Raw genomic sequence first — 24,011 nt, forward strand, 5'->3', positions numbered from 1 at the left:
ATCTCCAGGTTCAATGATGGCAGAGTTGAGAATCAGTGCAAAAGATAAAGCTGAAACATTTGCGGCCAACTAGAAGTGGAATGGATAATCCATTTTAATTTGAGGCAGGTCCCATCATCACAGATGCCAGTTTTCAGGCAATTTGAATCGCTCCACACGAAAAGCTTGAAGCCACTGGTACAGAAAAGGCAAAGGGCCCTGACAAATATCCCAGATGCTGTGCTTGTGCTTCAAAATCATGCCCAATGTGTTCCAAAATCTCTAAAACTACCATCTACCTGACAATACAGATAACTGCATGTTTTGTCCTGTCCACAAAATACTGGATCGATGTAATCTGGCCAATTGCCCGTCTGCGCTTGAAAACCGCCAAAGTAATAGATGCCTTAAGTAACAGTGCCATCAAATCACGGCCCCCTCAGCAATGATCTGTTCACTCAGTTTGGATTCTTCCTGCCCTTGGTTCAAACATAGACTAAATTAGTGAACGGAAGAGAAATGACAGCTGGAGGGGGATACGTTGCTTATGATTTAGAAATGATAACCAAGTGTATGGACCACAAAAGAGAAAGGTGGTGTGTTGAACCAAGTTAAAATCTTCAAAGCGGTTGAGAAGACCAAGGAATAACAATTGAACTGTTATAATCGATAATATTTGTGATTAAGGGGAAAAAAAAAGATGGAAATGCTCAGCAGATCAGGGATCAGCGATGGTGAGTGAAGTTAACCTATCATTACTGATCACGATTTCAATTAAGGACTTTGCAGCGCTATGGCTGCGAGTGGGAGCTAATCGACGATTCAAATGTGAAAGCATGAGAAAAGATCGGCAAGGAGTTAGGAGACAATTCAATGAAGACCCCGAAATTGTGTTGGAAAATCTCTCCAGTGAGGCGTCCGGGAAGTTACCGTGTGCTTGATGTCGAAAATTTATTTCTCTCCACAGACCTGACTAGATACCGGGTTTTGCACAGCCTCCTCACCTCATTAGTTTTGAGAAAGATAACTCTGGTCCTTTCGGTAGCGGCAGAGTCCGACTCGCGCTCTGCTGCAGCTTCAAACCGCCGCTTTCCCCCAGGCTTCCAAAACCCGCGCCTTCTGCTCGCGCGCCTTTCACTCGGGGCCTCTCTCATTCGTCCTCGTGAGTAGGGGCGGGGGCATTGTGGAGACCGCGTTCATATTCCACCTATTATTGGATGGAGGATCTGCCAATCTTTTCCGAAAACCGCTCGGATTGGACCAAGCAGCGCAGTCCAACCTTTTCCCCACGGCCTCGAACTTCCGCGGTTCGATGTGGACAGAAAGTAAGAAATTAGATCAAACATCTTCAGTGGCAATATGGAAAGTAAACCAACTTTCAGAGTGCGATCTGCCCAATTTCTTAGATCGTTACATATTTTTTAAAATTGCAACGGGGAAAGATACACGAAGAAATGAGAGGTTGACATCCGATCGATTTTATGCATATGAGTGATTGCAGAGCACTTAGCTGACCGGGTTTCAGTTTGACTGCATTGCTTATTTCTTCCGTCCTGAAACGCTGTGGAAAACTCTTGCTGCAGCTTGCACCCAGAGGCGCTTGCAGCGCAGTGATCACGTGGCCTCAGCGCCGGCTCCTCCATTGACTCCCCATCACTCCGAGCCTGAGCTGGAGTCTACTGACTGACCATGGTTTACTACTTCACCAGTAATGGTGAGTATATCGGTGGCATTTGTCCATCGTAAATCTCTGTTACTTGAAGCCTTCTTTGAAGTGGTTCTAAACTTTAACGTTGTTCCTTATGAACGGTGTGGGGGAGGTAGGTGTTTGAGCATGGCCTAGTCTCCTCCCAGGGAATTGCCTCCTTTCATGATTTCCTTTGGGATAACTTTCCTTTTTGTCCTGGAAAGACCGCTTCCTTTTTAGCTTTTACTTTATGCTTCATATGGTTTTCGTGGAAAGCAAAGTATTACAAATGTCGGTGACCTTCCCTCAATTAGAGCACTTTATTACGACGCTAACAAAAACGGAAATTGCTGGAGAAAATCAGGTCTGACAGCATCTATGTAGCAAACACAATTAACGTTTCAAGTCTGGTGACCCTTCAGAAATGGAAATAGCTAGGTAAGGTTGAAATGTGAGCTCCTGGTGTGGTGGGAAAGAGAATAAATAACGTGGAGATGGTGTCCAGAGAATATTTCCGTCCCATTCTCCCAATTTCTCAGTCACATTAGTTCTGATGGTACCATCTGTCTGGGGGGTCAAAAATGTGCATCTTTTTCCACACAAGGATTCCCCACCACCGTGGTTGAAAGAGCCCTCAGCCGTGTCTGACCTGTTTCCCATACTTCTGCCATTACCTGTTCTCTTCCCTCCCTCTCCTCTCACAAGTCGACACTTTTCACCCCAAATAAGGACAGGACTCCTACAATTAATGATAGGACCATGGGTAGTGTTGTAGAACAGATATGTAGAGTACAGTTATGTAACTTTTTTGAGGTTTGCATCACATGTAGATAGGATGGCTAAAAAGGTGTTTAGCACACTTGCCTTCATTGCTCAGACCTTTTAAATATTTGAGTTGGGATGCTATATTAAGGTTGTACTGGACATTGGTGAGGCTTCTTCTGGAGTATTGTGTTCAGTTCTGGTTGCCCTTTTAGGGAACAATATTGTTAAGAAAATATTTACCAGGATGTTGCTGGAAATGGAGTGTTAGAATTATAAGGACAGGCTGGATTTTTCACTGAAATGTAGGAAGTTGAGGAGTGAACTTGTAGTGGTTTATAAAATCATGGGTGTAGATGAGGTGAACGGCAAGTGTCCTTGCCATGTGATCACAGAAGGTGCAACGCTTGTCAATTTACTTCTTTCCTCTTCACCATCCAAGGCACCAGACACAATTTTCAGGTAAAAGTGATTTGCCTGTATTTATGCGATCTAGTCTACTGCATTTGCTTCTCACAATGTGGACGACTCAACACTGGGGAGACTAAACACAGACTGGGTGATTGTTTTGCCTACGTTTTGGCAGTAAGAAATGACTTTGAGCTGTCAGGTGCCTGCTATTTCATCAACCAACCATGTTCCCATGTCAATATATTCTATTTTGGCCTGCTGCAGTATGGCTCAATGCAAGCTGGCGGAGCTATCCTCCAGTATGGGCTGTAGCACAGTCAAGTCATTCATTTTCAAATATTTACACCTTGTTAGCAATTGTCTGTGTCAAATCCTTATCACTCATTCCACCCTTCAGCTATCTATCTCTCAGTTTTCTCTCTACAGATGCTACCAGACCTGTTGTGTTTCTCCTGCACTTTGTTTTTGTCTCAGATTTCCAACATCTGTAGTTTTTGTTTGTTTCGTTGCTATCTTAACTGCTTCCTTCTCATTAATGTGTAGGTTGGAATTCCCCTAGAAACAGGCATATTTTATTAGAAGGTTATCACCAATGGTGAACTAAGTTTTCCCTGTGTGTTTGTCATGTGCCTCTAAACAGCCCAGGTTACTTGCAACAAAATTTAAAATATAATTTGGTCAAATAGGAAGTTGAAGGGAAGAGGAATAAAGGGCTATAGAAACAGTGTAAGGATTTATCCTTTAGATTATTGTTTTTGGGAAGTGATGGCAATGCATGCAAATTGAATGCCTTGTTTCAGTTGATAATAATAACTGGACTGTTTATGATTTACAAGTAAGATTGTGTAGTTTTTTTTTCAGGATTAGTTCAAGAATGTAGATGATCTGTTTGATTGTAATTAATAAAGGTACTTTAGGTACATGTGTGTTTGCTGGCAGGATAAAGCATCCCATGTAGAATGAATGCTGGGACAATTTGTCCCAGATCAGAGCCATAACTGATGGCCTTGGGATCAAGAGTAAACTGGTAAAATGTTACCTTTTTTAATTTTTTCATATTTTTGAATACGTTAGGTTATTTATGTTTGAGGTTTCATTTTCACAATGCTATAGCTTAGTCTTTAAGAACTAATGGATTATTGCCTAGATCACCTCTGTTATGATCATCATATTGTGTGAAGTCTTGTTAGAATATTATGTAGGTTTCTATGAGACCTCTCCCAACCCCGTCCTTGTAAAGTCCAGTGAATAGATCCAATCTCTTTTCATGCATCAGTCCTATCATCCCAGGAATCAGTCTGGCAAACATTTGTTGCGTTCCCTCCATAAACAGAACATCCTTCCTCATATAAAGAGACCAAAACTGCACACTTGATTCCAGGTGTGGTCTCAGAGACGCTGTAATCCTGCAAGATATCCCTGCTGCTTACTTGAATCCTTTTTTGTTATGAGGGTCAATGTACAATTTTCTTTTTTTTCCACCACCTGGATGCTCGCTTTCAGCGACAGGTGAATAAGGATGTCCTCGTCATCCTCGTCCTCTACCACCACCAAACAATCTATCACCATTCAGATAATTTGCCTTCCTGGGATTTGGTACCAAAGTTACAACTCTCTCATTTTTCTATATGTACTCCTATCTGCCATGCATCGCATCACTCACTGAGCGTACCAAATCACGCTGAAGCATCTCTGTGTTCCCCTCACGGTTTGCTGTCTCCAGTATTTTCATGCTGAAACCAGTCCTTTTTTTTGTCAGTTGTTGAACTATATCACCATACCTCAGATAGCTGAGTTCCTTTTGGCAACAAATTTAGCTTGGTCAATAAACATAGACAATCCTCTAGAATGATCAATTCAGAATATACTAGTTCTGTTCTTCATGCATTTATGTACTTTAATTTTGGGCGGCACGATGGCTCAGTAGTTAGCACTGCTGCCTCATAGCGCCAGGGACCCAGGTTAGATTCTAGCCTTGGGCAATTGCCTATCTGTTTGCACATTCTCTCCCTGTCTACATGGGTTTCCTCTGGGTGCTTCGACTTCCTCCCACAATCCAAAGATGTGACAAGTCAGGTGAGTTGGCCATGCTAAATTGCCTATAGTGTTAGTGCATTAGTCAGAGGGAAATGGATCTGGATGAGTTACTTTTTGGAGGATTGATGTGGATTTGTTGGGCCAAATGGCCTGTTTCCGCACTGTAGGGAACCTAATCTAATCTTTGTTGATAAGATATTAATACAGATAATCCGACTAGAAGAAAATCAAACAAACTTAAAACCACTATTTGTGTATGTATTTGTATGACATTTCTTCCCTTTTCATTCTTCAAGGGAGGGACTTTACAGGAGAGCTGCTGAGAAGGTAATTCCCCTGCCTGGAGAGTCTAAACAGAAAAAATGTTTTGCTATTTAGGGGTAAGATGAGAAGTTCTGCAGTCAAAATACTGTGAACATTTGGAATTTGGACTAATGAGCAAAGATGTAGCTGAGGTAACTAATTGGCAATTATCCTAATGAATAATTGAGCAGACTCAAGAGGCTGAATGACCACTTGCTGCTTTTTTAAAAAAAGTATTTCAGTCTTACCCTGGAAATATTTCATAATTGTTGTAATCTAAAGTAGCTGGCTGATGATTTGCATAAGGAGCTACGAGGAACTAAGATGTTACTTGTAAGGCAGCTGACTGTTAGTGCATTGTGTATGTTATAATTTGAAAGATAGCTTGGGTTTCACAAAGTATTCTAAATGAGAACTGATGCTAGAAATTAAGCATTTGTGAGTTTTCCACTACATGTTTCTTTATTCACAGTTGAACATGTTTGGATAGAAGCTTTATTCCTGATGAAGGGCTTTTGCCCGAAACTTCGATTTTGCTGCTCCTTGGATGCTGCCTGAACTGCTTGCTCTTCCAGCACCACTAATCCAGAATGGTGGAATCAGTGATGAAAGATTACTATGCTACCTTCTGCATGTAAATTGCAAATGTGTTCCAGCGATTTGGGAACAGGAGAGCATGGAGGAGAACCTGTGAAAGGTCATATTTTGAAGTTGTTAAACTCAGTGTTGAGTCTTGAAGCCTATAAAGTGCCTAAGTGAAAAATGAAGTGCTGTTCCCCTCTTTCATTGAATTTTGTTGGAACACTGCAGCATGTTCCTTGTGGAAATGTTAACATAGACATAGAACAGTACAGGCCCTTTGGCCCATGATGTTGTGCAAAACATTTATCTTAATTTAAGATCAACGAGGTAAAAACAATGACTGCAGATGCTGGAAACCAGATTCTGGATTACTGGTGCTGGAAGAGCACAGCAGTTCAGGCAGCATCCAAGGAGCATAGAAATCAACGTTTCAGGCAAAAGCCCTTCACCAGGATTAAAGGCAGTGAGCCTGAAGCGTGGAGAGATAAGCTAGAGGAGGGTGGGGGTGGGGAGAAAGTAGCATAGAGTACAATGGGTGAATGGGGAAGGGGATGAAGGTGATAGGTCAGGGAGGAGAGGGTGGAGTGGATAGGTGGAAAAGGAGATAGGCAGGTAGGACAAGTGCCAGGATGGGGGGGTGGGTCGTAGGGGGGCGTGGACCTGACCAGGTAGTCACGGGGGGAACGGTCTTTGCGGAAGGCGGAGAGGGGTGGGGAGGGAAATATATCCCTGGTGGTGGGGTCTGTTTGGAGGCGGAGAGGGGTGGGGAGGGAAATATATCCCTGGTGGTGGGGTCTGTTTGGAGGCGGAGAGGGGTGGGGAGGGAAATATATCCCTGGTGGTGGGGTCTGTTTGGAGGCGGAGAGGGGTGGGGAGGGAAATATATCCCTGGTGGTGGGGTCTGTTTGGAGGCGGAGAGGGGTGGGGAGGGAAATATATCCCTGGTGGTGGGGTCTGTTTGGAGGCGGAGAGGGGTGGGGAGGGAAATATATCCCTGGTGGTGGGGTCCGTTTGGAGGTGGCGGAAATGTCGGTGGATGATTTGGTTTATGCGAAGGTTGGTAGGGTGGAAGGTGAGCACCAGGGGCGTTCCGTCCTTGTTACGGTTGGAGGGGTGGAGTCTGAGGGCGAAGGTGCAGGATGTGGACGAGATGCGTTGGAGGGCATCTTTAACCACGTGGGAAGGGAAATTGCGGTCTCTAAAGAAGGAAGCCTTAAGGTCAACCTAACCTACACACCCCTCAATTTACTGCTGTCCATGTGCTTGTCCAGCAGAAAATGGGAGCAAGGTGGTTTCTTAATGGCAAACGATTGAAAGGTTAGGATCAATCTTAGAGAGAGCAGAGATATTCGTCAAAGCATTCACTTAATCTGCTTGGTCTCGCTAATGCAAAGGAGACCAGGCTGTGAGCAGCAAATACAATAGACTTAAGTTGAAAGAAGTACAAGTGAAAAGCTACATCACTTGGGAGGTGTGCTTGGGCGTTTGGGCAGAGAGGAGGGAGGATGTGAAATGATAAGTGTTGTACCTTACTGTTTGTAAGGAAAGTTATGTGGGGTAGGAGGGAGATGTCATAGAGAGGAAGGAGTATTAGGAGTAGTGGATGTGTGGACCAAGTTGTTGCAGAGAAAACAGGCCTTGCAGAATACTGACAGTGGAAGGGAAGATGTGTCTAGTGACAGTATTATGCTGAAAGTGGCACGAAGGTCAGAGGATGAATATTTTGAATGCAGAGAATGGTGGAGTAGAAAATGATTTACCTCCTGTGGCCTAGACTGTCTTAGAAAATTGAGAAACTTCTCTCATAAGGTTTGCAGTTGTTGCCAAGACTTTCACTCAATTGGATTGTGCCCTTCTTGGGCCTAGATCTGTTAAGTTGGCCTTTCTTTCCTAATTACAAAGCATTAACATTTCAACTGAAGTATTTTTAAATTTAGAAGGCTTAATGACCTGGAGACACAACATTGCAGAAGTCACATTTTTAGAGACCCTTTTACTTGTAGCAGCTGTGCAGTACTGAAATTTTATCGAACGGATGGGGGTTTTCTTTAGAGATCGCTGAATGTCCTTGGGCTCTGACGTGAATCCGCAGTTGGGGACACTGATGGAAGTTAGGCTGGTTTCTAAGCACAGTTGCACAAATCGGTGACAGAATAATTGTTTCAGTGCTGTTTCAACATTAAGAAGATATAGTATTGCATCTCTGTTATCATGTAAGAGTATGCTGTGTTTAAGGATTGGTTAGAACAAAACTAAAGTTCTCTTTCAATGATTATTACCTCTGGTGAAATAGATCTAATTGGTAGAAGGAGTAGCACAGTTAACACCTCTAAACTGTCTCTGCTTTATTTTTCAGTGTGAAAGCTCTGAACTCTGTAATTAAAGTTCAAGCTTGTTTCTGACTATTTTTATTCTTGTTTATGCTTAGTGTCTGGATGTGATAGAAGCAATTGATCGAGTAGATCATTGAGCCCAAATCCAAGTTTGGCATCGCATAGTTGAAGCCAAATAGTGTTTTAAACAGCCAATTAGAATCAAGGGCATTTCTTCTAGGCACAATCTACCAAATGTTTTCTGATCCTCTGATATTGCAATATTCATCTCAACTTATCATCTCTCTCCTCTGCTTGCTCCTAATAAATTTTAAAAGCCCAAGTGATAAAGAATTAAGTTTACACTGCCTCCAGTATGTATGAGTCACCTTAGTGTGGCAGCTTCTTTAAACTTATCCTCGTAGAGACTGATAACATTTTAAAAATAATCTCCACAACACCAGCAAAAAAAAAGTGCTGGACAAGATTTCATTTTTTAAAACTTTTACTGTTTTGTATCAACTAAAATCAATATAATTCAAACATTTGGAGGCAGAGGATATTTTAAACAGATAAATTTCACTTTAAATAATTGATACAACACATATGTCTTAAATTAGAAGTGCTTGTGTTTTTCACAAATAAGGCACCACATGCAAATCTGTCTTTAAACTCTGCCTCTGCAATGCAGGATCTCTCACTTCCCATCCAACAATTTTGGCACTTGAGATACACTTACTAGGAGCCAGATTCCATCTCATCGTATTTGTTGTGTTAAATTACTTGCGTGGTTCAATTTGTATTGTAATAACCTGCTGACCGCTGTATTTGTTATTTAGTTGCGTACCAGCTGGGAGGTGGAGGTGCATACTGTTAAATTCCTTATACAAGTAACCATCTCTCTCTGTTCTATATGATAGCTTCTTAGTAGTGACTACTGTTACACTAATACCAAATGCCTCAGCTTAAATCTACAGACAAGCAGTTTGCAATAGCCACTGGACATATCAGAAATTAGGAAATTCAGCTGGTAGTTTTTAATTATAGACCCTTGCTACTATATTAATAAGGAGGCAGACAGTATTTGGCCCTTTGCTGAACTGAAAGTACTGGCTGAGCAGGAATTTCCTCGAGCTAAGCATTCAACCGAGTCTTTGTCTTCAGGTTCCCAACACAAACTTCATTTTGTCACTACTCACCCTCTCCTTCCTGACAACTGAAGATGAATTGGACTGTTCGAGAACTTGGTATCACTTGAGCTCAAGCTGAGCTTCTAACCACATATCAGTAAAACCACCCATATCCAGCTTTATAACATTGCTCAACTCGAGCCCTGTGTTGGTTCATGAACTGCCGAAACTTCCAGCTGTACTTTTGTTATGCTCTAGACTTAATATTTCCAGTACATTCTTGGCCAGCTTCTTGATTTCTACTCTTCACAGTCAACCATACCACCACATCTTAACTTTCATCAGGTCCTGCTAATCCATTCTTCTGTGCTCCCTGACAACATTAGTTTCCAGGTGAGCAACACCTGGATTTTTAAAACTCTCAACGAAGTTTTCAAATCCCCCCCCAAGAAATTTTTGTTTATGCTCAGTTTGGACATTCCTGTCCCTAGTTGCTTTTCAAAAAGAAGATGGTGGTGAGCTCCTGCCTTGAAATGCTGTAGTCAACCTTCTGTAGATAAACTCAGTGTCACTAGGGAGGGAATTTCCAGGGTTTTGACCCTGTGACAGTGAAGGAAGGGAAATGTATTTCCAAGTCAGGACGGGGAATGGTTGGGTGGGGAACTTGCAGGTGTTGGTGTTCCCGTTTATCTGCTGTCCTTGCCCTTCTGTTGTGGGAGTGCTTCCTTTACATTTGAGAGTTTGGAATGTGCTACCTAAGGACCTTTGGTGACTTTCTGCCTTCTATCTTGTAGATTGTACACACTGGTACTGAGCATTAGTGGTGGAAGGAGTGGGGAGCATTCCACCACATGCTTGACTTGTAGATAGTGGACAGGCTTTGGGGGTGGTGGTGAATTACTCATTGCAGTATTCCTAGCCACTGACCTAACCTTCTAGACCCACTGTATTTATATGGTAAGGCCAGTTGCATTTCTGGTCAATGGTAACCCCAAGACATTGATAATCGGTGATTCAGTGGTGGTTGTGCCATTAAATGTCAAGGAGAGATGGTCAAATTGAGCATCTGTAGAAAACATTGCCTGGCATTTGTGTTGTATGAATGTTACTTTCTGCTTGTCAACCCAAACCTGGATATTGTCTGGATCTTACTGCATTTGAACATGAACTACTTCGTTACCTGAGGAATCATGAATGGTGCTGAAAATTGTTCAAACATCCACGAACATCCTCACTCCTTTTCTTATGGAGGAAAGGTCACTGACTAAGTAGCTGAAGATGGTTGGGCCATGGACACTACCTTGAGGGTACTGACACCCCAACAACAGAAACCAAGTTCCTCCACACCAGGTATGACTCCAGTAGAGAGCTTGCCCCCGATACCCATTGATTCCTGCTTTGCTCTAGCTCCTTGGTCAAATGCAGTCTTGATGTCAAGGGGTGTCATTCTAAGCTCACCTCTTGAATTAGGTGCGTTTATCTGTGTTTGAGCCAAGGCTGTAATGAAATCAAGAACTGTTTGCCCTGGCAGAACCCGAACTGGTCATGTTAGTGCTGGGCAGGTGCTGCTTCATAAGTGTCGACGAAACCTTCCATCACCTTACTAATGATTGAGAGTAGACTGATGGGGCAGTAATTGGTTGGGTTGGATTTGTCCTGCTTTTTGTATACCTGGGCAATTTACTACATTATTGGATAGATGCCAGCATTGTAACTGTACCGGAAGAGGTTGGCTCGGGGAGTGACAAGTTCTGGAGCCCAATCCTCGATATTATTGCTGGAATGTTGTCAGAGCCTATAGCCTTTGCATAGCCAGTCCCTCCAACCATTTCTTGATATCACGTGCCTTATCTTTTGCATTGACGTGTTGGTCTCTTCCGTCATTGAGAATGGGGATATTTGTGGAGCTGCCTCCTTCACTGAGTTCTTTAATTGTCCTCCGCAATTAGATGTAGCAGAGCTCCAATCTGATCTGTTGCTTGTGCGATCTTAGCTCTGTCTATCATTTGCTGCTTCTGCTGTTTGGCATGCAAATAGTCCTTTTTGATAGCTTCATCAGGTTGACATTTTTCAGGAATGCCTGCTGCTTTTCCTCGCATGCCCTTCTGTATTCCCCCCCCCCCCCATTGACCCAGGGTTGAGTGGAGGCTATACTAGCCATTAGGTTGCAGATAGTGCTGGAAAACAATTCATTGATGGTTCACAGTGCCTCATGGATGCCTAGTGTTGAGTTCCTAGATCTGTTCAAAATCTGTCCCATTTAGTACAATGATGGTCCAACTCAACATGATGGAGGTTATTCTCAATATGAAGGGAACTTCATCTCCACACGGACTGTGTTGTGGTCACTCTTCCAATGGGACAGGACAATAGCCAGGGATGGAGATGGCACTGGCTGGGGCATTGACTGTCGGGTATCTTTCTGTGAGTATGACTGTCACACTGTTGCTTGACTAGACGGAGAGACAGCTCTCCCAATTTTGGCATCAACCCTCAGATGTTAGTATGGAGGACTTTGCAGGAATAACAGGACTGATTCTGATATTTTTTCTGGTGCCTAGGTCAATGCCAGGTCTCTGCCTATTTCATAGCTTACAGACTTCAAAGCGATTGATACAACTGAGTGGTTTGCTAGGTCATTTCAGAGGCCAGTTGAGAGTCAGCCACATTACTGTGACTGCAAAGTTGTATGCAGGCCGCACCAGGTGAGAGTGACAGATGTCTTTCCCCGAAAGATATTAGTCAAATGGATTTTTTTTGATAATCAGCAATTGTCCCATGGTCATCAGTAGATTCATTCAATTTTTTTTGTCAAATTTGACAATGTGCAGTGGTGGAATTCAAATGTAGATATCCAGAATATTAGCTCAATTTCTGGATTAATTATCGAGCAGTAGTATTACCAGGATGTTGCTCCCCGCTCTAGTTCTGTAATGTCCTACAACATTCCAGTTCTTGCCTTTTAAACATCCTTGATTTTAATTGCTTTATTGTTGGTAGCAGAGTTTAACTGCCACGATTCTACATTCTAGAAATCCTAATTTAGACCTCTTTGCTTCTACCTTTCTTTCCTCATTTGAGTTGCTGTTTAAAACCTACCTTTGTGACAACGCTTTTGATAATCTGTCCTAACATCTCCTTCTACAGTTCAATGTAAAATTTTGTTTGCTTTATGCTTCTGTAAAACATCTATTGTCAAAGTCACTTTAAATTCAAGTTATAATTCTTAAAAGACGCGTACATGTTGGATAGCATAATTACAAAAAAAAATTCTTAATTGTGAACTACTTATAACATGCTGCGACATTGTTCCATCTGTCTGAGTCAGATTTTGTGTAACTGTCTCTAGAAACTCTAGCACAAGACCTAGGCTGACACTCCATTACAGTATTAAGAACGTTCTGAATTGTCAATGATGTTGCCTTTCAGCAAAGTTGCTAAACCATGTCTGCCCCCTTCGATAGATGGAAAAGATAATGGCACCATTTCAAAGAGCATGGGAGTTTTCTTTCCATGTCCTCAACTGGTGTCACTAAAAATGATCTAGTCTTTATTGCAGCCACAGCGGGAAGACTTTCAGCCGTTTGGGACAGAATTAAAATAATTAAATTCTATTTTAAATTTTTATATAGCCCCTCTTTCAACTATTGTTGCTCTGTTGATCAAGGAAATGTGACCTCCTACTGATAAGACAAATATTAGTGGAGAAAATGAAATCAGAACTTAATGAAATAATGTTCTCTAAATCTAAATATAATGTATAATTAGTGGTGAGAAATCATTAGAATGATAAACTCACAAGGTTGTGACGTGAAATGTGAAGTTTTGGAATTTATAAATCTAGCTGCTTTTTACATTGCTTTCCTATTTTTCACTTTTGATACAACAATATAATTATCAAATTGAAGTACTTCTATTTTATTGCAGTGATTTCTTCACCATATACAATCTATATGGGAAAGGATAAATATGAAAGTAAGTATTTCCTTTTCACTAATCTGATGAAGGATTTACAGATGCTGGTTTCAAGTGATCTCAGAAGAAACTATCAGTTTTGTATAATTTTAATAAACGATATTTGGTATGAGTGAGAGCAAGGAAATCCCACCCAAATTTATAAAAAATGTTAAATCACTAAACTGATCAGGACTAGGAATATTTTGCCAATAAGACAACAAATGCAATTAGCTTAGTTATTCTTGTCAAATTAGATGAATGTCTTGGAGAAGTATGCTTGTTATAACTGCTATGGCAGAAGGGCTGTAGTCTGTCTTGATTGAGGTTTTTTTGTGCTCTGTCTATTATACTTCAGAAGATAACTATTTAATCAGAATTTAAGATCACACTTTTATGTCAATGCTTTATTTCAGTTAGCCACATTTCATAAAGCTGATCCCCAATTAATTCACTAGTTCCCATTTTTATACAAACATTTCAAACAGAGTTAACCTTTAATTCATTCATCACTTATTGCCTCATTTCATTGGATTTTGGGCATTTCTTCATAGTAGCACTGGAAGGTAATGTCTTCAGTTAGCGTGTCCATTTTTGCCTACAATCGACTTTATTAATCAGCACAAGTTGCCATGCTTTCCTTTAGTATCATTAACTAACTGTTCAGCTTATTGCTATGAAGAGTTTTTGTGCCAGAGAAATTGGTGTAATTGACATAAAAAACTGACATGATGATTAAATTGGCTGTATAAGGATAGAATTCCTTTGACATTTGGCTCATTGCGCTATTATTGGCTTTGATGAAATAATAATCAGCTGTGCTTTGCTTGAAAGCTGAGGACATTCTGCAGGGAGGGATTGTTACGATTATAATTTCAGTTACTGTTTGCAATATCCTTTTCTAGTCTTTTACCTAGGATAAAAGAAGAATTTCTTTATTGCTTCATGACCGAAGTGGAGGGTTATGAATAATTTACACGCAGATGAATCTCTAAATAGTATCTAACAGGAATTAGCAATTCAATGTGTCTTTTAAAGATAATCAAATAGTATTTGATGTTTTGAATGAAATCATCCAGCTGGCTAACAAATTGGCATTGTGCAACTTGTTTGTTTTTTTTAAATGTAGATGAAGACCTAATAAAGTATGGATGGCCAGAAGATGTTTGGTATGTTAATATATATCACTAGTTATTTGTCTGCTTGTTCTATCCAAATTTCAAGCATTCTTATTACAATATTTTTGTAATGCTGCTAATTCTTTTTGTTGCAATTAGTGATGAGCAGATGGTGTTGCAGTCTGATTCGTATAATGCATTGTTTTTTGTCATCACTAGTATGTATAGAATTGTTCTCTTGGTTTTAGGTTTCACGTGGATAAATTGTCTTCAGCCCATGTGTACCTCCGACTGTACAAGGTAAGATGTACAGGATCCCTTTCCCTTTTTAAGAAAGTGGCTTTATCAATTTTTTTAAAATTGCCATCTGTGTATTGCAATACTGTCAATTTTCAGGCAGGATTTATGGTAATCTGAGAATTTAATTTCACCATGTCCCTTAAACAAGTGACCTGATTACTTGAATATTTGTCACGTGCAAATAACTAATGATCAGTTCCATATATGAAATAGAAGTTGTTTCTTTTGATACAACTTCTGTTTCATGTGTTTTAAAAACTAATCTTGGGAGGATGGAATAATGGGCTACTGACGCAGGTGGGCTAGAGTGTTACATGCTTGAAGTCTGCTCTGTACTGAAGTATTTGATCTTAGCCAGGTTTGATGCGTATTGGAGAGTGAGATTGGTTTTTGAGCTACGGAATGGAAAAGTCTGTGTGTTACCCAGTGATCCATGATTTCTAAGCCATTTGTGTGGCTTTTGTGCAAAAGTGAAGTCAGGCTCCATTGCAGAGGCTGTTATGTTTTTGATATTGACATTCACTTTTTGCACTCTCATGACTGGGTAAGATACTGAAAGGTAACGAATGTGTATGGTATCTCATGAACAGATGCTTTACGATGAGGGTGGGATAGAGTTGAAGAACATTTTAAAAAAAAAAGACTGCTGCAGAAATATAAACAATTATTTATAAGAGTTTTGTAAATAATTAATTGCATTGTGCTTTAATTGAGATAAACCTGTATTTGTTGCTGGGTCCATTTCTTCAACAGGTTGAACTCATTGTTTAGCTGAACTGGTTAGTTGCAATAGATCATTAACAGTGAAAAGTGTCTTTAGCAAAAGCATGCGATTACTTAATCAGGCATTGAATTTTAATTAAAATGTCTTGAAGTATATAAAGAAATGCATGTTAATATATATCTTTTTTTGTCCTAGGGGCAGGCAATTGACAGCATCCCCAAGGAAGTACTAATTGACTGTGCTCAGCTAGTAAAAGCCAATAGCATACAAGGTAATTATAACATAGACCAATTTTCATACAACTTTGAAAATGAAAAAACATAGAATAAAACCAACTATTGAAGCAAGATTTTAGAACAAAAGAGCAAAGATACTAGATTTTATGCACATTTTTGTCAGCGCATGATAATTGTTCATGGGGAAAGCACTAGTAGAATTGTCAAAATCAATCACATATCCAGAAGGTGACCACTTGAAAGAGCTATCTGAGTTCTGTCCTTTCTCCCTGTGGCCCTTGAATACCTTTCTCCAAGTACAGTATCTGTCTAATTCCCTTTGTAACTTACTTTTGAGTCTGCCTTCACTACCCTTTTCAGCAATGCAATCCAGTTTGGAGGAGCTTTAATTTGTCCATCCTATCCACTAAACACTCTCTCTTTTGCTGTCCTGGCTATCAGGTCTCTTGTTGGTGCAAACAATTCCTCTTCATTTGCCCTATCATAGTTTTCAACACTCTTGTTCCGATTTACTCTCCCCTTGCTCAGTTCTGTCAAAAGCCTCCCAGCTCTTCAAGCATTCTTCCATGTGCTTACCAATGAACTTGACTTCTTGCTAAATTGTGGTGCCCCAAAATTGGATGTAGTCCTCTGCTAAGGATAATATGTGATTTATAAAGATTAACATAACTTATCTTTGTACATATGCAAGTACTTATAAAGCCTAGCATCCCATAAGCTTGTTAAATAAAGCTCATCTCCTAGCCTTGACACTTGTTTGTGAACTGCCTAGTTTCTCTAATTCTTCATATTTAATTTATATTGAATCCTTCCTTAATGCAATAATTAACATTTCTCCACATTGGATTTAATTTGTCAAGTTTCTGTACATTTCATCATTCTGTTCTCCTAAATCTCTGACTGTTTACTGTATTTTCAAATTTTGTTCTCTGGGAACAATGACATGATGCCCTTTTTGTACCCACACCAAGAAATTTCATTATCTTACAATTTTTTTTAATGTAGTGTGATGAAAGACCTTCATATGTATTGTTTGAGTTTGGATTTAGAATAGTGGCAAATGGGAGTTGGCTCATTTCCTAAAGAGTTTAAAAAGTAACTAGCTCAGGCACTCCTTTCACAATAGTGACTTAATCCAGTATGTGTTAAAGAGCAGGAGGCCCCTGGAGTTTAATAGCAATGTTTTTACTGTGGTGGTTTATGGCAAGGAGTTAAACAATGAAGACTATTGGATTGTTTTTGGCTCAGGATAACTGAGGATTGATTTTAGGTTAGATAACCTAGAGACTGAAAGCATTTATGTAAATCAGAAGAGACCTGGCTGATCCGATAGAAGCAAAAATAGTTTCTCTCCTATAAAAGAGTACACATCAGTTCAGGGAAAGCTCAATATACTGTAAAACTTCCAAAGCAGGAGTGTTTGGTTAGAAATCTGAAGATAATCTGCTGAGAGAGTAGATTTCATAGTTCACAGTAGATGTGCGAAAACGTTGAAATTATAAAGATTTGATTTGGAGTTTTTTCATTATTTGAGTCTTTAATGGATAGTATCAGGAAGTCGGGTAAGACTGTGTTTTGCTGCATGCTTAAAATATTTGAAACTACTTTTATATTTAAATAGCTTTTTGTCTTTGTTCTGTTAAAGAAACTCTGAAAACTCATGGCTATATTTTTAAACCCTGACCACCACATTAACCAAATTTTTAAAAAAGTATACATATATACCAAACCAGATTTCATTCTGCAACTCTGACTTCAGTATAATAGCTGGGATCATAACACTTGAACTTTATTAAGCGTCTTTTAGAAGTTGATATGCACATCAATTGCATTATCTTTATCAACCTTTCCTTTCCTTCAGAGATAAGACCATATCAAGTTGTAGAATTGATCCAGTTAAATAATTGAAAGAACATTGAAATAGGCTGGACACTTGCACAGAATAATTCTATATGCATTTTGGATAAAAGCCAAAGCAGGCTGAGCCAAATATCCTATTGTATTGAATTTACTTCTGATTATGTGGGAAAAGTTATTAAAGCTGATAATGTCCCGCTTTTAATGTGCCTCAACTGCCTAGTTCCTCCCTTGTTCATTTTGTTATGAATTGTTGCACTTGTTAAAAATCAGGCTTGCCACTATCTTGTCCAAAATATTAAGAGTAATGTATTGTTTGTAATAATAAAATTACATATACCTATAATGATTTCATTGTTTCTATTTACTAGGATGCAAAATGAACAACATAAATGTTGTGTACACTCCATGGTCTAATCTGAAGAAGACTGGTGACATGGATGTGGGTCAAATAGGATTTCACCGACAAAAAGACGTAAGCATCACAACTTGATCTGGAATTACTGTGAACTTGAAATAATTGCCCATTTGACTACTCCATTTTGTGAGCACACCAGAGAACTGTTAATTGGGAATATGGATTTTCATTTATAATTCTTTTGTCAACATGTGAGATCTCGAATTCTGAAACTAGGAATTTGGAACTATCAACAATTTGTGTTGAGTAGTTAAAACCAAAATGTGTGAGAATAAATGTTGAATTATATTAAAAGTGCATTTTGTCTTTATGCAGATGAGTTAAAGATTCACCTATTACAACTATATAGACCAAGATTAATAGCAAAAAGTTGCATGCAGCTGTCCTCAGATGAGTTACGTTTTTTAGTCATTGTTTACACAATTTAAATATAGGTGAAGGTAATTACAGTGGAGAAAAAAATTAATGAAATTTTAAACCGGTTGGAGAAAACTAAAGATGAGCGATTCCCAGATTTGGCAGCAGAAAAGGAATCCAGGAACAGAGAGGAGCAGAATGAAAGAAAAGCACAGATTCAAGAGATGAAGCGAAGAGAAAAAGAGGAGATGAAGAAGCGAAAAGAAACTGAGGAACTTAGGTTTGTATCGGCATAGTGGGAGAATGCACATTTCTCTATTTACTTTACCTAAAATATGTTGTTTTAAAGTATTATGCCTAAAACTACTTAGAAGTAAGACAAGTTCTCTTTTCTAGATTGTATAACCTATCTTCATCCAATGCCTCTTGACTATTACTTAGTTGAATGGGACTACACTCTTTCCATACTTATCGGTGTCATTTTCAAGAGAAAGACTCCTCTGCAATGTCGTCTTCTGCACAATGTTTTTCAAATCTGATGTTCTCTTAGTCATTGCCCGCCTCTAACATTCCATCTATTTGCTGTCCCTTGGTGATATCACCTAAAAATGCAGCATTCAGTTTCACATGTAAACTGACAATACCCAAATCTATTTCTCCACCATTTTTCTGCTATCTCGAAGTTATCAGAATGTTAATCTGATCTCTAGTAGTGAATGAACAGAAGTTTCAGCTTAAGTTTTGGGAAGCTATTGTCTTTGGTTCCTTAGTCACCTCTTGCCCTATCTGTGAAAACTGAGGCTAAGACAGACTGACTGCAACCTGGGTGTGAGATGTGACCCCAAGATGAACTTTACATGTTATATGTTTAAACCATTATTTAGATCTCTATCTCAGCTACCTTAATGTACCCTGGCTTTGCCCCTAACTCGGCTCATCTGCTGAAGCATCTTGTAGATTTGTTTTTCCAGCCCTCTCCTAGGGGACCTCGCACTGACTAACATTTAGATACCTGTGGGCATCTAAAAACTGTGATCTTAGTTGCATCAATTTTCATTTATCTAATGCCTTATTCCTTGACTAACAGTTACAGAACTTTAGCTTCTTGAGCATCTCTTTTCTTTTCAAACCGCTTCATAATTGTTAACTGTATTTTCATGGCTCTAAACTTTGGAGTTCACTCTAAATTTTATTTCTGCCTCTGTATTCCTACTTCCATCTTAAAGAAGTTCCTTAAACCTTGGTATCTGCCTTAATGTTTCCAAATTTCTTGCTTTATAATGTGTACCCTTGTGATACACCGTGGAATGTCTTATTATATTAAAGGCTCAATATGTAAGTTATTGTGATTCCAGAGGAGCAATCTATTTCATTCAATTACATAAGTTATTGTGTGAATTAACTTAACATTTTGATGACCTACTTCAAATGCACTTGTGTTTGCAGGGCATTGTAAAGGTAGATGCTGAGAGATTGTTTCTGCTGGTCAAGGTATCAAAGATGCTGGGGCACAATTTCAGGATGAGGGCTCACTTAGGACTGAGATGAGGTGAAATTTCATCACTTTGTGTTGTGAATCTTTGGGATTCTCCACCCAAGATAGTTATGGAATTTCCATTGTGGAATCAATTAAGGCTGGGATAGATGGATTCTAGTGCCTTAGGGAGTGGACAGGAAGTTTAAGATCATCGATGATTACGTTGAAATGGAGGGCAGGCTCAACAGACTGTGTATGATCTACTCCTATTTCTTGTGTCTAGGCTAAAGAAGCAAAATGGTGTTAACTGGTATCTCCTGGGAAAAGAGTTTGCGACAGTATCCTTACTGGGAGAATAACAAGTTGGTTGGAGTCTAAACTGATGTGGAGAGATAACCAGGTGGAAAAGAGAAAAAAGGTGAGGAAAGAAGAGATAGGAGGAGTTAAAAATCAGGATTGTGATATGTATGTGAAAGTATTCACAATCAGTTCAAAATTAGAGTTAGAGGTAATAACTGTGGAAGGAAATGATGTGCAATTACAACATCTGTATTCTCTTTGGATATGCAACATTTTCATGATTGTTGTAAAAGGGAAATTTGTGTGGGCTGATAATGTAAAGGATTTTAGGGTGTAATACTGTTCTATGGACTTGTTCTGAATCCAAATAAATTTAAGTTGAGAAACAGAAATGGAAATAATGCAGTTATCTATATTGCAAGTCAGCTAAATGGTTGACATGAAAGCAGGTTTGTAGGCAGTCTAAAAAGTAAGGTACTAAAATGGATAGCTTGAACTACCTGGGGATGAACTAGAGTAAAGGTAATTGTCAGTTCAGTGAGAACTGCATTCAGGGTCATTATATTTATGATGGACTTTTTGATTCAGAAAAGATTTACAAGAATGTTGCCAGGGTTGGTGGGTTTGAGCTATAAGGACAGGCTGAATAGGCTAGGGCTGAGGGGTGATCTTATGGAAGTTTATAAAATCATCGACAGCATGTATAGTCAAGGTCTTTTTTTTTCCCCAGGGTGAGGGAGTCCAAAGCTAAAAGGCATAGGTTTAAGGTGAGAGGGGAAAGATGTAAAAGAGACCTAAGGGGCAACTTTTTCACACAGGATGGTGCATGTATGGAATGAGTTGCCAGAGGCGGTGGTGGAGGCTGGTGCACTTACAATCTTAAAAGGCATTGGATGGGTATATAAATAGGAAGGGTTTAGAGTGAAATCGGCCAAATGCTGGCAAATTAACTAGATTTATTTAGGATATCTGGTGGGCACAGACAAGTTGGTCCGAAGGGTCTGTTTCCATGCTGCACATTTCTATGACTCTGTAATTGTGGGAAATGAGCTGGAACAAAACCTGAATTTAAGAGTTGTGACAATAACTGCTTCAAAAGCAAACAAATTGCTGGAAAAGCTCAGCAAGTCAGCCAGCATCTCTGGAAAGAAATCAGTGTTAACGTTTCTGGGCAAGTAACCCTTCCTCAGAACAGTTTGAGGAAGGGTCAATCTTTCTGCAGCGTTAACTTTGAGTTTGCTCCACGGGTGCTGCCTGACCTGCTGAGCTTTTCCAGCAATTTCTGTTTTTCTTTGATTTACAGCATTCGCAGTTCTTTTGGTTTTTACCTTTGTTTAACCTGTTTGTTTAACCAATTCCTTAGGTGCTATTCTTCACTTATGAAGTCTGAAAATATGAGCAGCAATCAGGTAAGATATTTAATTACAATTGACTGCATTGCCAGTCACCCTGTCCTTAGTCATATTTAATTATTGCTCACTGCATATTCTGACCAAATTAACACTTTTTTTAAAAAAAACTTTTTTTCCTATCCTTTTCTGAAGACTTTGACTAATACTGGGTTGCACTTCAGTAGACATAAGACATCTGGTGCTTCTTCCCAATGGCTATGCTTCCCTTAAATCTGGACCGTAATACTGTTGAACTCCTTGACCATGACACACACTCCTATTCTCGCGCAACACACATCTGCATGGATTCATGTACCATTCAGCAATCCTCCAAGAAAGCATACAGGACTCCCAGCTGACTTTCCACTGCTAGTCCATGGTTCACTATTCTGTAAATTACTTAAACCTCTATTTGGGTTCTTGACAAAACAAATGGTTTGCAGGTAGCATTTCTGGTGTTACAAATTAGGAGGATTTATTAAGTAACAAACAACTGACACTTTACAGTCACATGTGACCTTTTCTCTTGAGACAGCTCAGACACAGATTGATGCTGGGATTGGTTTGAATTGCTCTGCTCTTTCATTTTGCTTCTGTGAACCTGCACAATTGAACAGTACCCTTCAGAAAGACCTTTACTGTGGGGGTCTGGTATTTTTCATTTATTGTACAGTAAAGTCCCACCATTCACAAGGAATATGTACCCAGAAATCCTTGTGAATAGTGAAATCACAAATGGCAAATATAATTTTTATAATTAGAGTCAATTGGATAAGATTCCAACAATATAAATGTTTGATTTCTCCAAATGTTTCCATCATTGGGCAGCATGGTGGCTCAGTGGTTAGCATTGCTGCCTCACAGCACCAGGATCTCAAGTTCAATTCCGGCCTCAGGCGACTGTCTGTGTGGAGTTTGCACATTCTCCCCATGTCTGCGTGGGTTTCCTCCAGGTGCTCCGGTTTTCTTCCACAGTCCAAAGATGTGCAGGTCAGGTGAATTGGCCATGCTAAATTGTCCATAGTGCTAGGTGCACTAGTCTGAGGGAAATGGGTCTGGGTGGGTTACTCTTTGGAGGGTCGAAGGGCCTGTTTCCACACTAGGCAATCTAATCTAATCTAATCACAAAAGTAATAATAATGAATACTGTAACTCTTAAATTAAATCTCAGCTGTAGAGTTGATGAAAAATGCTGCTAACCAAACAGCAAGCTAAATGAATAGCTTCATTTTGAATAGAGTTTGAAATTTATTATTTTAGCACAATTCAGTTTTTTAAGAACATGGTTATTTTCCTCCCTCTCTCTGTGGAGAGTATGATCTCTCTCTGGTGACCTGGCCAACTTCTGCACCACAACCTGCGGGAAAGCAGAACTGTTCAGATCCAGAAAACCACATATTGTCATATGAAGTAATTTCTGGTTAAAATAAGTAATCACTCTTGGCAGAAAATGTTCATTCTAGAGGAAAGTATTAGCTGATTATTAGATAGTGATTGGCACAATGTGACCAATATTAGTTTAAACCTCAAGAATCAAATGTGTAATTTGTCACGTGAGGTTTTGTACATGACATTAGGCAAGCTTTGACGGTGTGGTACATTCTATCGGGGCAAATGTTAATTAGTATCATGCTTGAGCTCAAAACTAACAAATTTAAACATTTTAGAATGATTGTACACAGAGGTTTCACCCAGTTACGTTGTATTCTATGATAACTGTAGGTAAGCAAATATGTACACTAATGGGTGATATGGTGCATAAATATTTAATTTCATAAATTTGTTAATCATCCCTTCACAATTTTTCCACGATACTTCCATATACCAGCAGTTAAGTCTTTGCCTGCCAAAAACCAAAACGCTGTATAAAGTACAGTATTTAAATACAAGGAAATAAAACATTAAAACATATATTTCAGTCACTAGGCTGTAGGTAGCATCTTGCTTGCACTAAGCTGGGATAAAATCTCTGCTATTTGGTACATTAGATGCTAGATTTTCTGATTTGAACCATTAGGATTTTTTTTTTATTTTAATGAATTATATTGAAACTGCCTATATCACCAATTTGCAGATTAAACAAGGAGGTCCAAATAGCTCAAGTTGGGAAGTGTTACTACAGTTATACATTGCCATCAAGGGTAAGATTTGGAATTACTGGGAAACTAGGAAGTGGCAGAATCAGTAAACATATATTTTGTGCAAGAAGCATCCCAAGAATATTTGAATATTAAGGGGTAAAAGGGAAGGTGGAACTTGAAACAATTAAGGAAGAGTCATTAAGAAACTGTTAGAACAAAAAGCCAACAAGTGCCAGGTTCTGCTGGCTACTCTCCTATGGTCTCGATGCAATTTTTGTTAGCTTCCAAAATTTCCTCAGTTCTACAAAGCATCCAGAGGATTAACGTTGCTAATGTAATGTAATGCATCTGCACTAAAGGTGGGAAATGAAAAGCCAGAAACAACAGATCAGTTGTACGGTGTCTTGGGGTAAATGCATTAAAAATAGAGTTTTGCATTACTACGGGATAATTAGAAAATCGTAATACAGACAGGCAGACAAATGGTTTTGTGAAAAGAAAATCATTTGAGTAATTTATTGTTAGAGGAAGTAACAAACGAGGGTAACAAAGGTTTTGTGCATGAATTTCCAAAAGGCATTCAATAACATGCCAC

At 39.4% G+C, this 24,011-nt stretch overlaps 1 protein-coding gene across 1 annotated transcript; it reads left to right on the forward strand.

Annotated features, from left to right (window-relative positions):
* The first annotated feature begins 1,276 nt into the window (after positions 1–1,276).
* On the forward strand, positions 1,277–21,694 carry ccdc25 (coiled-coil domain containing 25). Its single transcript, XM_043686185.1, has 8 exons — positions 1,277–1,693; positions 13,131–13,178; positions 14,287–14,326; positions 14,524–14,575; positions 15,495–15,570; positions 17,764–17,867; positions 18,245–18,447; positions 21,308–21,694. Exons 1-8 carry the CDS (start codon positions 1,669–1,671, stop codon positions 21,411–21,413), a joined length of 654 nt encoding a protein of 217 aa, XP_043542120.1. The 5' UTR covers positions 1,277–1,668; the 3' UTR covers positions 21,414–21,694.
* Positions 21,695–24,011: the final 2,317 nt, after the last annotated feature.

Source organism: Chiloscyllium plagiosum, unplaced genomic scaffold (assembly GCF_004010195.1).
Source record: "Chiloscyllium plagiosum isolate BGI_BamShark_2017 unplaced genomic scaffold, ASM401019v2 scaf_3090, whole genome shotgun sequence".
Lineage (NCBI taxonomy): Eukaryota > Metazoa > Chordata > Chondrichthyes > Orectolobiformes > Hemiscylliidae > Chiloscyllium > Chiloscyllium plagiosum.